This window comes from Lepus europaeus, chromosome 14 (assembly GCF_033115175.1).
Source record: "Lepus europaeus isolate LE1 chromosome 14, mLepTim1.pri, whole genome shotgun sequence".
Lineage (NCBI taxonomy): Eukaryota > Metazoa > Chordata > Mammalia > Lagomorpha > Leporidae > Lepus > Lepus europaeus.
Genome location: NC_084840.1, coordinates 37,827,659 through 37,844,603, shown reverse-complemented (window position 1 = coordinate 37,844,603; position 16,945 = coordinate 37,827,659). Strand labels below are relative to the sequence as shown.

The following is a 16,945-nucleotide window of genomic DNA, read 5'->3' as shown; positions in this document are numbered from 1 at the left end:
ACACGCTGCACCTTAACCTCCTGCATCAGCATGCTGACCCCTCCTGGAAGTTTTGTTTCTCTGTGGCTTGCTATGGACTGGAATAATATTGCCTCAGATCCCACTTCCCTTAACATCACCAAAAAGCAGCAAAAGATCCTTTTTTCTTTTGATGATGATTGCAATGGGGAAACACATGCATAACATACATGGAAAAAAAGTAAAATTCTTGCAACTCTGTCTCCTAACTCTCTTGCTGGAATGGTAACTGTTTTTATTCTTTGAGATAATCCTCAATAATTCTCATGGCTTTAGCATAGATTTGAATCTAATTCACAACTCTAAAGATTCCAGTCTGAATAACTTCTATTTCAATGTTGTGTAACCAAAATCCCAAGCAACCTTGAGTCCCACCTTTCCTGTCTCTCCAAAGTCTAGCCAGTGTCCAACTCTGGATCAATCTTATTATCTACTATCTCTTCTCCTTCGCCCAGGCCACTGAGCAGGGCTAGAGAACACTGATTCTGGCAGGAGTATACCAGGCCAAATTCCTGGCCTTTGCTATTTTCTAGACTCAGAGCAATGTGATGATTCCTCTCTGGCTAGCATGGTATGTGCCTAATAAATGTCAGCAAAATCAAACCGTTAGGATGTGTCCCTATGGTCAGCCTGAGAGACTCACAGAACAGGCAGCCTGATGTGTTGCAGGCAGTTAAGATATGATGCTTCTGAATGACACGGGACATGCAGATGTCACTTGCCAGGAAGCAGCGAGAGAGTTACTGGTCAGGAATGCAGGAAAGTGGCCAGCATTGTGGCGCAACAGATTAAACCACTGCCTGTGATGCCAGCATCCCAGATAAGCCTGGTGTTAGAGTCCTGGCTGCTCTACTTCCAAACCAGCTCCCTACTAATGTGCCTGGAAAAGAAGTGGAAGATTGGTCCAAGAGGGAGACCCAGATGGAGCTACAGGCTCTTGGCTTCAGCCTGGTCTAGCACCGGCTGTTATGGCCATTTTGGGGTGAGCCAGTGGATGAGAGATTTCTCCATCTCAATTTCTCTCCGTAATTCTGTCTTTCAAATAAATAAAGGAGTGCAGGAAACAACCTGCAGATGAAGGTGAGGCTTCAGTAGTGAAAAGCACAAGAGGGACTAGGATTGCCAAGGAAGCAAATGCAGAACAGGATAATCAAAGGCAGGACCCAAGGCAGTAATGGTAAATTATATCCTTGTATTCATTTCTGGACCACTACTACTACATTATGAACTCACATCGGAAGGAAATAACCTTTTCCCTCAATACCTAATTGGAATACTATCCTAAAAAGTACTGCATGTATTTTTTTAAAAAAGAATGAAAAGTATTTTTTTTTTGACAGGCAGAGTGGATAGTGAGAGAGAGAGACAGAGAGAAAGGTCTTCCTTTTGCCATTGGTTCACCCTCCAATGGCTGCTGCGGCCGGTGCAGCGCGCTGTTCCGAAGGCAGGAGCCAGGTGCTTCTCCTGGTCTCCCATGGGGTGCAGGGCCCAAGCACTTGGGCCATCCTCCACTGCCTTCCCGGGCCATAGCAGAGAGCTGGCCTGGAAGAGGGGCAGCCGGGACAGAATCTGGCGCCCCGACCAGGACTAGAACCCGGTGTGCCGGCGCCGCAAGGCGGAGGATTAGTCTGTTAAGCCATGGCGCCGGCCGTATTTTTCTTTTTCTAAAGATTTATCTATTTATTTGAAAGGCAGAGCTGGAGAGAGAGAGAGAGATTTTTTCCATTTGCTGGTCCACTCCCCAAATGCATGCAAAGGCCAGGGCGGGGCCAGGCTGACACCAGGAACCCAACTTCCTCTGGGTCTTCCACATGAGTGCAGGGGCCCAAGGACTTTGGCCATCTTCTGCTGCTTTCCCAGGTGCATTAGCAGGGAGCTGGGGGGGAAGTGATGCAGCCGGGTCTTGAACTGGTGCTGATATGGGATGCTGGCATCACATGAAGTGGCTTGATGTGCTATGCCCCAACACATGCCCAAGTATTTTTCTTTGGGTTTTTATTAATTATGTAAGCATATCCTAACTTATAAGATAAACATTATTCAAATACTGAATTCTTACTATGTACTTGTCCCTTTTCAAAGCAATGGGGTAAAAAATAGCAAATAAGGATGGTAAGGTTCTTATTCTCACAAAGCTGAAGTAAACAAACAGTAAAATAGGACAGTGTCATGAGAAAAATAGAGGGAAGTGGCCGGCGCCATGGCTCAACAGGCTAATCCTCTGCCTTGCGGTGCCGGCACACCGGGTTCTAGTCCTGGTCGGGGCGCCAGATTCTGTCCCGGCTGCCCCTCTTCCAGGCCAGCTCTCTGCTATGGCCCGGGAAGGCAGTGGAGGATGGCCCAAGTGCTTGGGCCCTGCACCCCATGGGAGACCAGGAGAAGCACCTGGCTCCTGCCTTCGGAACAGCGCGCTGCACCGGCCGCAGCAGCCATTGGAGGGTGAACCAACGGCAAAAGGAAGACCTTTCTCTCTGTCTCTCTCACTGTCCACTCTGCCTGTCAAAAAAAAAAAAAAAAAAAAAAAAAAAGAGGGAAGTATGAGTTTCCACTGGGGAGGAGGGACTAGCATTAAGACAGGTAGATGAGAAAGGCTTCTCTGACAAATTTTAGAAAGAGTGAATGAGGAGGAGGAATCAGTCATTTGACAATCTGGGGAGAAAAGCAATTCTGGTGAGTACAGCAATGGCCACGGCACCAAGGACAGTATCAGTTTGGCTTGTTCGAGGGCTAGAAATAGAATACAGGGGCTGGCACTGTGCTGCAGTAGGTTAATCCTCTGCCTGTGGTGTTGGCATCCCATATAGGCACTGGTTCTAGTCCTGGCTGCTCCTCTTCCGAGCCAGCTCTCTGCTATGGCCTGCGAAAGCAGTACAAGATGGCCCAAGCAAGTGGGCCCCTGCACCCACATGGGAGACCTGGAGGAAGCTCCTGGCTCCTGATCAGCTCAGCTCCGGCCGTTGCGGCCATATGGGGAGTGAACCAGAGGATGGAGGACCTCTCTTTCTCTCTCTCACTGTAACCCTACCTCTCAAATAAACAAAATCTTAAAAAAAAAAGAAAAGAAATAGAATACACATACATACAAAGTATATAAATAAGTAGAAATATTAAAATATGAAAGCTAGAAGTAGTATATAGTATTTACACAAAATTAAGAAAATAATAAGGGACTGGCATTATGGCACAGTAGGTTAAGCTGCCACTTGCAATGCCAGCATCCCATACTAGAGTGTCAGTTCAAGTCCCAGCTGCTCTGCTTACAATCCAGCTCCTTGCTAATGTGCCTGGGAAGGTAGCAGATGATGGCCCAAGTGCGTGGTCCCTGCCATTCATATGGGAGATCTGAATGGAGCTCTGGGCTCCTGGCTTTGGCTTGGAATAGCATTAACTGCTGTGGCAATTTGGGGAGTGAATTAACAATGGAAGAACTCTCTTTTTGTGTATCTCCCTGTCACTCTGCCTGTCAAATAAATTAATAGATGCTTGTTTAATTATTTTTAAATTTTTTTTAAAAAAAAATCTATTTTAGGCCGGCGCTGCGGCTCAATAGGCTAATCCTCCGCCTAGCAGTGCCGGTACACCAGGTTCTAGTCCCGGTCGGGGCACCGGATTCTGTCCCAGTTGCCCCTCCTCCAGGCCAGCTCTCTGCTGTGGCCCAGGAAGGCAGTGGAGGATGGCCCAAGTGCTTGGGCCCTGCACCCCATGGGAGACCAGAAGCACCTGGCTTTTGCCTTGGGATCAGCGCGGTGTACAGGCCGCAGCGCGCCGGCCTTGGCGGCCATTGGAGGGTGAACCAATGGCAAAAGGAAGACCTTTCTCTCTCTCTCTCTCACTGTCCACTCTGCCTGTCAAAAAAAAAAAATCTATTTTATTTATTTGAGGGGTACAGTTAGAGAGACAGGGAGAGAGTGAGAGGTCTTCCATCCACTGGTTCACTCCCAAATGGCTGCAACTGCCAGGGTTGTGGGAGGCCACAGCCAGGAGCTTCATTCGGGTCTCCCACGTGGTGCAGGCGCCCAGACTTGGGCCGTCTTCCACTGCTTTCCCCAGGCACATTAGCAGGAGCCGGATTGGAAGTGGAGCAGCCAGGACTTGAACCAGTGCCCATATGGGATGCTGGCATTGTAGGCAGTGGCTTAACCTATCATGCCACAATGCCAGCCCCTAAATAGATGTTTAAATACAGAAAAAATATGGTTTTTAGCAGACATTATGTTGTGAACACAAAGGTCAGTTAACAGGCTTTCCACTGAGACAGATTAGTAAAACATAGTATGTAATACTTAGATGCTTAATAAACTATCTATAGTGCTATGGTTTGAGATATTTGGGTCCCAAACTCATGCCAATGTTTAAACCCTAAAGTCTTAAGTTAATGGTCCCAAGAGGTGAAGACTTAACCCATTTTTTTTTTTTAAAAACATTTATTTATTTATTTGAAAGGCAGAGTTATAGAGGCAGAGGCAGAAAGGGAGAGAGGTGTTCCATCCACTGGTTCACTCTCCAAATGGCTGCAAACGGCCGGAACTGGACTGACCCAAAGCCAGGAGCAAGGAGCTTCTTCCAGATCTCCCATGTGGGTTCTGGGGTGCAAGAACTTGGGCCATCTTTTACTGCTTTCCCAGGCCATAGCAGAGAGCTAGATCAGAAGTAGAGCAGCCAGGACTCAAACTGACATCCATATGGGATGCCATCCCAGCATTGTTAAGCGGTGGCTTTACCCAGTACGCCACAGCACCAGCTCCAAAACTTAACCCAATTATGGCATTTAGAGGATGCTGTCTCTTACCACATGATGCTCTGTGAGGTCTCAGGACTCTACAGCAAGAACACTATCATCAGAGGCCAAACTAATGGGCCTGTCTGATCTTGGGCTGGTACCTCTGGAACTGTGAGATAAATAAACCTTTTCTCTTTATAAAGTTAATTGCCTTGGGTATTTCATCATGGTTTAAAAAAAAAAAAGATGACTAATTCATCCAATTTTATGATTAGTGTAATAGATTAGGAATGAGTAAGATACAGATCCTACCCAGTGGACTACCCATAAACTGAAAGTGTTAACTCACGCTGTAATAAGTCCAATGTACAAGCAAATTATTTGTGTAAAAATAAGGTGGAGATAAGATCTGTTTGAGGGAAATAGGTAGGTCTAAATAAAGACACAATGATGGAATAAGAATTTCAACTGTTACGGGAAGTGAGAGCAGGAGGGTATAGCCAGCTAGAGAGGAGTGACACTGAGCAGATGAATGATGTGGATGGACAGGTGAAGGGCAAGCAACCAACATTTTGCAACATTCTCACCTAACAGAAATTTATTCTAAGGTATGTTTTAAAAAACATGTATTAATACAATTAATCCTTTTCCGTAACTCTTATTCTTTCAGAATGAATTTCACATCCAAGTATCCCACAAGGACTGCTAACTGATATGAAGAATTCCATCTATGAACTAATTTATGAGGCAGTCTCAGCTTTACTGTATTTAGTCTTCTAAATACACGTGAAGGTAAGGTATCTGTTTCCTCAGGTATCCTATTTACTAAATTTTCATAATAGTGTATTTTCCGAGTAGCTTTGACAATTTTCTGAAAATCACTTCAGCAAACAAAACTATTAGAATACTGAACCTCACACATGTCCTTATGTCCCATATTTCTTATTTTCGTTTAGAGGCAAAGGAAGAGAAACAGAGATAAACTGAGCTCCCACCTGCTGATTCATTTCCCAAATGCCTGCAATAGCTTAGGCTGGACCAGGCCAAAGCTGAGAACACAGCCCAAGCTCAAGGGGCAGAGATCTATCCATTTTAACCATCACCTACTGTCTCAGAGCGTGCATTAGTAGGAACCTGGAATTTGGAGTGCAGTCAGAATTCAGACTCAAGCATGCCAATATAGGATCTGTGTGTTGTGTCTAGCCTCTTAACTCCTAGGCCAAATACCCACCCTTTGTTGTTGGTTTTTTTTTTTTTTTTTTTTTTTTTGACAGGCAGAGTGGACAGTGAGAGAGAGAGGCAGAGAGAAAGGTCTTCCTTTGCCGTTGGTTCACCCTCCAATGGCCGCCAAGGCCGGCGCGCTGCGGCCGGCGCACCGCGCTGATCCCAAGGCAAAAGCCAGGTGCTTCTCCTGGTCTCCCATGGGGTGCAGGGCCCAAGCACTTGGGCCATCCTCCACTGCACTCCCTGGCCACAGCAGAGAGCTGGCCTGGAAGAGGAGCAACCGGGACTAGAACCTGGTGTGCCGGCGCCGCTAGGCGGAGGATTAGCCTGTTGAGCCACGGCGCTGGCCCCACCCTTTGTTTTGCCATCTTTGTCTCCTTGTTCTACTTGAGATTTCCTTAACTTGCCCTTTTACCTTTAAAAAAAAAAACAAAAAACAAAAAAAGGAAAAACTTTAAAACGATTTATTTGAAAGGCAGAGTGAAACAGACTGAGATATCTTTCAGCTGTTGGTTCATTCCCCAAATGGCCTCAATGGTTAAAGGTAGGCCAGGCTAGAGCCAGGAGCCAATAATTCCACCCTAATCTCCTGGCAGGGTCTGAAGCACTTGGGCCATCTTCCACTGCCTTCCCAGGTGCATTAGCATGAAGCTGGATCAGAAGTGGAGCAGTCAGGAACTGAACCAGCACTCTGATATGGGATACCATGACATTGGCTTTCCATCTTTTTTAAAGTTTCTCCCATATTTAAAAATTTCAAGTGCATTTGATTTTCTGAATATTCCTTATATGGCATGTTTGAATATCTTATTTCTCTTATAATAAGAGTTATAGTTTTTAAAAGAAACTTTATACTCTTATATTGTTTCCTCAAAGGTGTTTTTTCTATTTCTGTTCTATTGTTTGATATTAGTCTGGCGATTCTCTCATCTTTGCTCATTTCCAAGAATAAAGCACAGGGACCGGTGCAGTGGCTCACTTGGTTAATCCTCTGCCTGCAGTGCCGGCATCCCATATGAGTGCCGGGTTCTAGTCCCAGTTGCTCCTCTTCCAATCTAGCTCTCTGCTGTGGCCTGGGAGGGCAGTGGAGGATGGCTCAAGTCCTTGGGCCTCTGCACCTGCATGGGAGACCAGGAAGAAGCACCTGGTTCCTGGCTTCAGATCGGCGCAGCGTCGGCCGTTGTGGCCATATGGGGAGTGAGGAAGGTCTTCCTTTTGCCATTGGTTCACCATCCAATGGCCGCTGCGGCCGGCGCATCTCGCTGATCTGAAGGCAGGAGCCAGGTGCTTCTCCTGGTCTCCCATGGGGTGCAGGGCCCAAGCACTTGGGCCATCCTCCACTGCACTCCTGGGCCATAGCAGAGAGCTGGCCTGGAAGAGGGTCAACCGGGATAGAATCCGGCGCCCCAACCGGGACTAGAACCTGGTCTGCCGGCACTGCAAGGCGGAGGATTAGCCTGTTAAAAGCCACAGCGCCAGCCAAGAAATGTGAAGATTAAAGGACACAAAAGGACAGGACTGTAGCTTAGTGGTTAAGATTCCCACATCTCCTATCAGAGTTTCTGGGTTTGATTCCTTGCTCTGGCTCCTGATTTCAGCTTCCTGCTGATGCAGACCCTGCAAGGCAGCAGTGAAGGGACAAGTAATTGCATTCTTGCCACACACAGGAAGACCCATATTGAGTTCCTGGCTCCTTGCCTCAACCTCAACCCAAGCATTTGGGAGCTTTCTCTCACTCTCTTAGTCTTTCAAGGAAAAACAAACAAACAAACAAAAAAACAAACAAACAAACAAACAAACAAAAAAGAAACAAAGAGAAAGACATACAAGGATTTGTTACAGATTAAAGAGGATTGGGGTATCCATGCATGGTCCTAGGTAAATTCTGGACTGAGAAAAAATTGCTAGGAAGAATATAATTGGGAAATGTGATGAAATTTGAATATGACCTATTGATTAGATAAAGAGTATAACAGAAAGTTAACCTTACTAATTTTGCTATTTGCATGTCAGTAAAGTAAGAGTATTCTAGCTTTTAAGAAACACAATGAAGTAATTAGGAATCAAGGGTCATGATGTCTTCCATTTGCTTTCAAATGGCTCAGGAAGAGAAAATACACAGAGAATAAAAGCAAAGAAACAAAAGGCAAATAACTGCTGGGTCTCAACCAAAAAAATGCAACCCCACTAGTACTCTTTGCCAAAACATTAAAAAGAAACTGATATGTAGATTTTAAGTCTGTTCAGGGAAATCCAGCTTTATAACCACACAATCATTAGCAGTGCAAAAACTCTAACTTCTCAGTAAGAACAAAAGGGTCATGATCAAAAGCAGGGATTACCCAAGACTACTGTCATTCTTTTATTTCCCAGAATGGTTACTTGCCTACTGCTCACATGTAGATGTGCTTCATTGTATGTGAAGTGCTGATGCTAACATGAGCTTATTGCAAAAGGTGCAAATACAATATGTTAGATGGAAGATGTGAGATATGTTGACTCAAGTGAGCCAACAATCTTTAACATTTTAATTTGTTTATTTCTAGAGAGAGAATTCAAAAGCACACTCCTCCCCTACTGGCTGGTTCACTCCCTAAATGTCTGCAACAGCTAGGGCTGGGTCAGACTTTTAGACAGGGGCCAGGAACTCAATCTAGGTTTCCCAAGTGGGTGGCAGGGACCCAAGAACTTGAAACATCACCTGGTGCCTGCCATCATGTGAATTAGCAGGAAGATGGAATTGGGAGCGGAGTTCGCACTTAAAACCAGGTACTGGGATAAAGGATATGGGTGGCCCAAGCATAGATTTTAACTGCAAGGTCAAATGCCTGCCTGTGTCTATTACTGGAACACTCATTTACCACATGCTGTCTATGGCTATTTTTCATAGTTGTGACTGAGGCTATATGGCCCACAAAGCTGAAAGCATTTACTGTATGGCCTTTTACAGAAAAAGTTAGCTGATACTGCCCCTAGATTGATAAACTCCCAACTAGTCTGAATTCTTTAGACAGATTTTCTTTAAATACCCTTGTCATCAGTATGGTCCCTTGTCAAGAGACTCCACATTAGGGGCTAGCATTGTGGCATGGTAGCTTAACCACTACAATGCCAACATCCCAAATGAGTTACAGTTCAAGTCCAGGTTGCTCCATTTCAGATCCAGCTTCCTGCTAATGTGCTTAGGAAAGCAGTGAGAGATGACCCAAGTACTTGAGGCCCTGCCACCCATGTGGCAGACCTGGATGGAGTCCCAGGTTCCTGGGTTTGGCCTGGCCCACTCTCTGGCTGTTTGTGGATATTTGGGGAATGAAACAGCAGATGGATGGAGGATCTTTTTCTGTCTCTCTTTCTGTCTTTCAAATAAATAAAGTAAACCTTAAAAAAGAAAAAAGAGGAAGAGACTCAACTTTTAACTCCTCTAGTAACTAACCCTTTGGCTCTACTGCTGAGAAAGGCAATAATCTAGATTGTAATTAGAGGGGACCTTTAGGTTTAAATCATTCTCAAATACAGACTTTCAAACAACCGTCCTGTTTTCAGTCCCACTACAATTTACAGCCTTCTAGAGGTTCAAGTGTGTATACTCGGTTATCTCTCAGCTCTCCCCACTGTCAGTTTAGGATTTAACTGTCTTAGTTCTTCTAAAACAGTTACCATTCCTTTCTCTATTTTCCAGTATTCAAAATATATTGTTCCTGTCTTTTCTCCTTGATCTCATCATTCTTATGGGTCTTTCTTTTTTAAAAGATGATTTTTTTTTTTTTTTTAATTTGAAAGGCAGAGTTACAGAGAGAGGGGGAGAGACAGAGAAATCTGTCTGCACCCATGTGGGAGACCCAGAAGAAGCTCCTGGCTCCTGACTTCAAACCAGCCCAGGTTATTTGGGGAATGAACTAGTAGATGGAAGATCGATCTCTTTCTTTCTCCCTCTCTCTCTCTAACTCTGCCTTTCAAATAAATAAATAAATGAATAAATAAATCTTAAAAAAAAAAAAAAAAGCTGACCATAGATCTGAATTTTTAAAACCAGACATATTCTTTTTTTTTTGACAGGCAGAGTGGACAGTGAGAGAGACAGAGAGAAAGGTCTTCCTTTTTCCGTTGGTTCACCCCGCAATGGCAGCTCTGGCCAGTGCACTGTGTCCGGCGCGGTCCGAAGCCAGGAGCCCAGACATATTCTATACAAGACTATAAAAGTGGCCGGCATCGTGGCTCACTTGGCTAATCCTCCGCCTGTGGCGCCAGCACCCTGGGTTCTAGTCCCAGTCGGGGCGCCGGATTCTGCCGCAGTTGCTCCTCTTCCAGTCCAGCTCTCTGCTGTGGCCTGGGAAGGTAGTGGAGGATGGCCCAAGTGCTTGGGCCCTGCACCCACATGGGAGACCAAGAGAAGCACCTGGCTCCTGGCTTCGGATCGGCGCAGCGCGCTGGCCATAACAGCCATTGAGGGGGTGAACCAATGCAAAAAGGAAGACCTTCTCTCTGTCTCTCTTTCTCTAACTCTGCCTGTCCAAAAAAAAAAAAGATCCCCAACTTGTAAGCATAGCCTAGGGGCAAGATCAGGGGAAAGCAACATAACCTACCATAGAAACTGTACACCAAATCCAGCTTATGTGCTAGAGAAAAAAAAACTGGTGTTTTTTAATGTCTTACTTCAGCAGGAGGAAAATACCAACATTCTTTTGTTTTGAAGATAGGATGTAAAAAGTTTAAGAAGTATAAAACAGCCATAAAACAACCCAAATACTGCAAGTTGTGATAAGTTAGCAGTTTAATTTTAGTTTCAGAAAGATAAAAAGTAGCAGCAATGTAAAAATAAAAAGTAATACTGAGTGTATACAATGTTGTTTTTAGGTAAAATATAAGGTAAAAGTGGCATTATAAAGAAATAATCTAAGCTGAACTAAGTATGACAGAACACGTAAGAATAAAAACAAAAACTATTATTTTTTAATTTCCAGTGAAGTGCAAATTTGCAGGAGAAAAATAAATTAAGAGTAAATTCAAAGAAATGATACTAATAAGGAAAAATAGAAAAGAACAGTAGAGAAGACAACTGAGAAATCAAGACCACAGTATAGTTTTCATTAAATCAAGTTAGTTCTCTAGGCCTGTTTCCTTATCAATGAAATAGAAACAGCAATACTTGTTCTACCTACCATACACTGCTATGATGGAAAGTGAATGGGGGTCCAGAGTATGAAAGTACTCTGAACATTAGAAAGGGACCATCTTTATCTCATTCATTGCTGTATCTTTAGCATCTTAACAGTAAAAGCTCACAAGTTTTATTCTTGAGTATACTTTTTTTAAAAGATTTATTTATTTTGAAAGGCAGAGACACAGAGAGAAAGGAGAAAGAAGGAGAGAGGAGAGAGAAAGAGAGGCAGAGAGACAGAGAGAAAGAGATCTTCCATCCTCTGGTTCACTCTCCAGATGGCCACAACAGGCAGGGCTGGTCCAGGCTGAAGACAGGAGCCAGGAGCTTCATCCGGGTCTCTCACATGGGTGCAGGGGCCCAAGCACCACTGTTTTTCCAGGCACATTAGCAGAGAGCTGGATCGGAAGAGGAGCAGCTGGGACACAAACTGATACCTGTATGGGATGCTGGCTCTGCAGGCAGAGGCTTAACCTACTATGTATGCATCAGTGCTGGTACCTGAATATGAATTTTTAACAAGCCCCTCTAAAAAGCAGAAGCTAAGCAAACTCATTCACAGAAGCTCATTCAGAGAAGAATACAGACATGTCAAAACTTGGATTTAAAGTCTACACAAGGCAATCCAGCTCTTCTAGGTATGCAACTCTATTTTACCTTTCCTGGGATGAAGCAACAGAGATTGGAATCCACATACTTCATGAAAGTCATATTTAACAGTGACAGCCGTGTTTCAACAGCAGCAAGGATGTCTGCATGACGAGCTAATGAGTGATTTCTCCTTTCTGATTCTCTCCTATAATGGTAATAACAATAAAACACAATTAAAACAATTAAAAAAAAAACACTGAGGGCTACAATGTTAAGTAATCCAATGCCCCAATGAAATAGTCTACGTTTTAGATATTAGTACAGAAATCTCCAATTAGATCAGAATTCAGCTGCAAGGATGAATGAATCACTATGCCCAGAAATCTTTGCCAAGGACTAGTATTTGCTGATAGAATAGTTGAAAAAAAACTTCAAAGATTTTTTTGGGTGGTGGGCTAAATCAACTCTAATGACTATTAGAGAAATTAGATGAAACAATTACACATAAATATACAGTGAAACTGTTTTTGCTCATAAAATTTAGTTCCTTTAAACTTTTTAAAGTTTCATTAAGAATTCAAATATAAGGTATACAATTTAGTGGTGTTCAGTTTATATATAAGGTATACAGTTTAGTGGTGTTTACAGAGGTATATAGGTATCAGCATTATTTAATATCAGAATATTTTCATCAACACAGAAAAAAAAGCTGTAACTATAAATCCCGCCTCTCCCCCCAATTCTTCCAGCTCCTAGCAACTAGTAATCTATTTTGTCTTTATGAATTTGCCTTTTTTGGAACATTTCTGATTAATGGAATCACACAGTACATGGCCTTTTGTGTATTGCTTCTTCCACTTAGCATAGTTCTCAAGGGTCATTTTGTAGCATGTTCCTTTTTATTTAATTTTTAAAAAGGCTTACTTATTTGAAAGGCAGATTTATAGAGAGAAGGAGAGACAGAGAGATCTTCTGTCTGCTGGTTCACTCCCCAAATGGCCCCAACAGCCCAGGCTGGGCTAGGCTCGGCTCAAGCCAGGAGTTGGTCATCCAGGTTTCCCAAACTGGTGCAAGGGCCCAAGCACTTGGGTCATCTTTTGCTGCTTTCCCAGGTGCATCAGCAGGGAGCTGGATTGGAAGTGGAACAGCCAGGACTTGAACTGGCACTAGGATGCCAGCACTACAGGTTGCTAAACCTGTTAATGAATAAGCTCTAATAATTAATTAGTGTATTGTATACAAGTGTATTGTATACAAGATCAAGTCATCTGGAAACAGTTTTTCTTCTTCTTTTCCCATCTGGATGTCTTTAACTTCATTTTCTTGCCTAATTGCCCTGGCTAGAATCTCTAGTAAAATGCAGACTAGAGGCCGGCGCCGTGGCTCAACAGGCTAATCCTCCGCCGAGCGGCGCCGGCACACTGGGTCTGGGGCACCAATCCTGTCCCGGTTGCCCCTCTTCCAGGCCAGCTCTCTGCTGTGGCCCGGGAAGGCAGTGGAGGATGGCCCAAGTCCTTGGGCACTGCACCCCATGGGAGACCAGGAGAAGCACCTGGCTCCTGCCATCGGATCAGCGCAGCACGCCGGCCTTGGCAGCCATTGGAGGGTGAACCAATGGCAAAGGAAGACCTTTCTCTCTGTCTCTCTCTCTCTCACTGTTCATCTGCCTGTCCAAAAAAAAAAAAAAAAAAAAAAAAGCAGACTAGAAATGGAGAGTGCACAAATCACAGCTGAAATCTGAAATCTCTAACTGTGATTTATGAATCCTTTGCTACAAAAAAATGTGGCAATGATTATCAGGTAAACCTTGACACTGAAAAAAAAAAAATCAGCAAAGAAATAAAACCCCTTACTAAATTGGCCACAATATACCTTGGAAGTTGTGCTTTGACTTGTTTCTGACATAGATTATGATACCTCTCCACTTTCAGAAATCCCTGATTCAACATTCTCTGGCAGACCAAGTCCATTCTTTTACAAACCTATAGGGAGATGGAAGAAAAAAAAAAAATCAATACCCAAATTAAAAACAATTAACTCAGAGACTCGTAAGTGATGACTGAAAGTTCTCTGTGCTGGTATTATTCCTGTTTTCTGTCTGAATTTTTTGTCTGAATCTTTAAATCCGTATTTGTGGGTGAATTCCTCATATAATGTAACTTCTGTGGCATCTAACTATGAAATTAATAATATGTATGGGTAAAGGAATTTACTTTAGGTGTTTATTGAGTGTTCTGAATGTATTTTCACTGTTACAATCAAAGACTATAATGCTTAAGAACAATAAAACAAACCATTTGAAGTTTTAATAGTTGAAATAAGAAAAATTCTTCCAGCCCATTATGTATATCCATCCAAACTTGAGTCTAACCTCTCCCAAAGTTCAAATGATCCATAACCAGAATAAGAATTCTTATTTCTTCTAGTGATGTGGTTGAACTATGTACTTTATGTTGGTGAAGGCCTTTATACTAGATGGTTACACCCTCCAAAAACTGAAATGCACAGCAGAATGTGAATGCCTCTGAATTATTAAGGAATATCGGGCTTTATACAGTACAGGGTTAGAAGTCAGAACACCTAAATTTGCGTCTAACCTATATACATTCTTATAGAAGTCAGCTACCATCGGAAAGTCTGAATTAGGCACCTATAAGTATGGAGAGTTAACTAACTCATAGGGACATCATTAGGAGGAAACGAAATAACACATGCTAAGCCACTTGGTGAACTCTAAAGTGCACCACAACACCTGCTCTGGGGGAAGGTGGTGGTGGTGTCATAATTTTGAACTTCCCAAAACTGTGAGCTACATAAACCCTTTTTAAAGTGCGCAGCTTGAGTAATTTGTTACAGCAACAGAAAACAGACAAATATACTTCCTAAATCACAGCCTGCCAAATGAAAGATATTAGGAAAAACAGTTCTTTCCAATTTCAAAATAAAGCATAATAAATTTTAAGTACTGAAACTAAGCAATTTCTAATAAATGATATTTTAAAATATGGTGGAATCTACTGAAAAAAGGACAATTTACCCAATATTTATGGGTACCTAACTTTTTAATGAAAAGTAACTGCATTCCAAAACAATATATTTCATGACAGGTATTATTTTACATGTTTGATAAGCTCTTTAATATGCAGTTTCATAGAACAAAGCTGTATTTTCCTATCTGCTTCTGTATTCACTTCACATCTTTAAGTGTTCTAAGCTTAGAAAACTGTAGACACAAAAGAACACACAAGCACAATTTCATTGGCCATCAGTGCATTGATATCATTATGTCACATAGCTATTGGAAGGCTACACTGTAGATTTATGAAAGAATGAAAGTGAAAAGCACATATAACATACTCTAATGAAAATATTTTAGATCTTTTGAACACTTGAAAGGATTGTGGGAACCTTTTTTGGGTTTCTGGGCCACACTTTTGAGAAACAGTGCCCTAATCCTAATTGTCACAAACATTTGTATTGAACAATATGTTAGAAAAAAACTTTTATTGTATTATAGGAGAAGGGAAAAGGGAACGTGTCTATGTGTATGAAGTGAGGGAAATAGAGAGGGCACCTTAAAGTCAACAGATAATATCAACCAGAAGAAAATCAAACAAAAGACTATAAAAAGCAGTGCCTCTGAGAGAAACAAATTCAAGATTACAAAAAACGTCTTTGGTTCTTAAAACTATCTTTTAGGGCCAGTGTTGTGGTGTAGTGGGTAAAGCCCCTGCCTGCAATGCCAACATCCCATATGTGTGCAGGTTGAAGTCTTAGCTGTTCCACTTCTGATCCAGCTCCCTGCTAATGCACCTGGGAAAGCAGTGGAAGATGGTCCAAGTGCTTGGATCCCTGCACCCATGTGGGAAAGTCGGATGAAGCTCCTGGTTCCTGGCTTTGGCCTGGCCCAGCTCTGGCCACTGCAGTCACTTGGGCAGTGAACCAGCAGATCGATGATCTAACTCTTTCAACTTAACAAATAAATCAAAGATAAATATTTATTTATTTAGTTGAAAGGCAGAGTTACAGAGAGGGAGAGGGAACTAAAAGTTTATTAGAAAACTATCATATTTTGAGCAGGGAAATCAGACTATGAGAAATAACTTTAAAAAGATCAGCTGGTTGGTTATTTTCCATAAGTACTGTAATATGAGAACTTTAATACATTTCTGAAAATTTCACTAGAGATAGCTGAAATCAATGTAAATGAACCCCAAATGAAGTGAAAGCTAAGAAAATAAACACTTATAAATGGAGCCTCAACTACTATTTATGGTAAAAGCCCACAAAATAGTAGAAGGTCACAAAGATAAATTTGAATAGCACCACAAAAGCCAATGTCAGAAATATTTTAAGCATTAGTTAATATTATAAGAACAGTATTTAATGTTAAGTTCCTCCTTTCCATAAGCACTGACTGACCAGCAGCACTAAAGCAAAGCTACAAAAGATCATATATCTTTTGTTTACATTCCAGAAAGAAGCAAAGTGACCTCTAGAAAACAGAAATAAACTAAATTTCCCCAAGGCAAGCAATTAAATGATAACTATTGGCAATATATGCTAACTCGCAACTCAAAATTATCTCACTGAAGGTGCAGTTCTAAATTTAGAAGTATTTTAACAATTTCTCAAGGCTAAAGGGAAGAAATTTTAGTTTCCTGATTATTAAAACAATACAAACATAGAGCAAGTTGGCAATTTAACCAAGACAGTAAAATAAAATTCTAGAGGCTAATAAACAAGGATGATATTATGTCAAAAACTATCAGGACACTGAAATATTAGGAACAACATACACCATAAGAACAAAAGGGAACTAACGGAATAAATCACTATACAACAAACCTATCTTGCCTGGGTCCCTCTGTTACTTGCTGGGTAGTATAGGGAAAACAGATGGTTTTTCCAAGCTTGTTAGCTACTTCAGGATTTTAAATGCTATGCTTATCCTTTCAATAATTATTCTAACTTAAGTGATCAGCAATAAAAAATTTCATTTGAATTTGTTTAGAAATCTTAGGTTTGTTATGCCACTGTGACTTTTTTTTTGCTTGTTTGTTTTTGTTTTTTACAGGCAGAGTGGACAGTGAGAGAGACAGAGAGAAAGGTCTTCCTTTTTGCCGCTGGTTCACCCTCCAATGGCCGCTGCGGCCGGCGCATCATGCTGATCCGAAGCCAGGAGCCAGGTACTTCTCCTGGTCTCCCATGCGGGTGCAGGGCCCAAGGACTTG

The 16,945-nt window shown here is 42.3% G+C and overlaps 1 protein-coding gene across 1 annotated transcript in view; it reads right to left on the bottom strand.

Moving 5' to 3' along the window:
* The window catches only part of FBXO28 (F-box protein 28), a 34,745-nt gene that overhangs the window by 6,513 nt on the left and 11,287 nt on the right, over window positions 1-16,945 (bottom strand). Inside the window, exons 2-3 of the mRNA XM_062210444.1 lie at window positions 13,584-13,693; window positions 11,778-11,916 (exon numbers count right to left, since the gene is read on the bottom strand). Coding sequence (XP_062066428.1) covers window positions 11,778-11,916; window positions 13,584-13,693 — 249 coding nt within the window. The remainder of the gene's footprint in view (window positions 1-11,777; window positions 11,917-13,583; window positions 13,694-16,945) is intronic.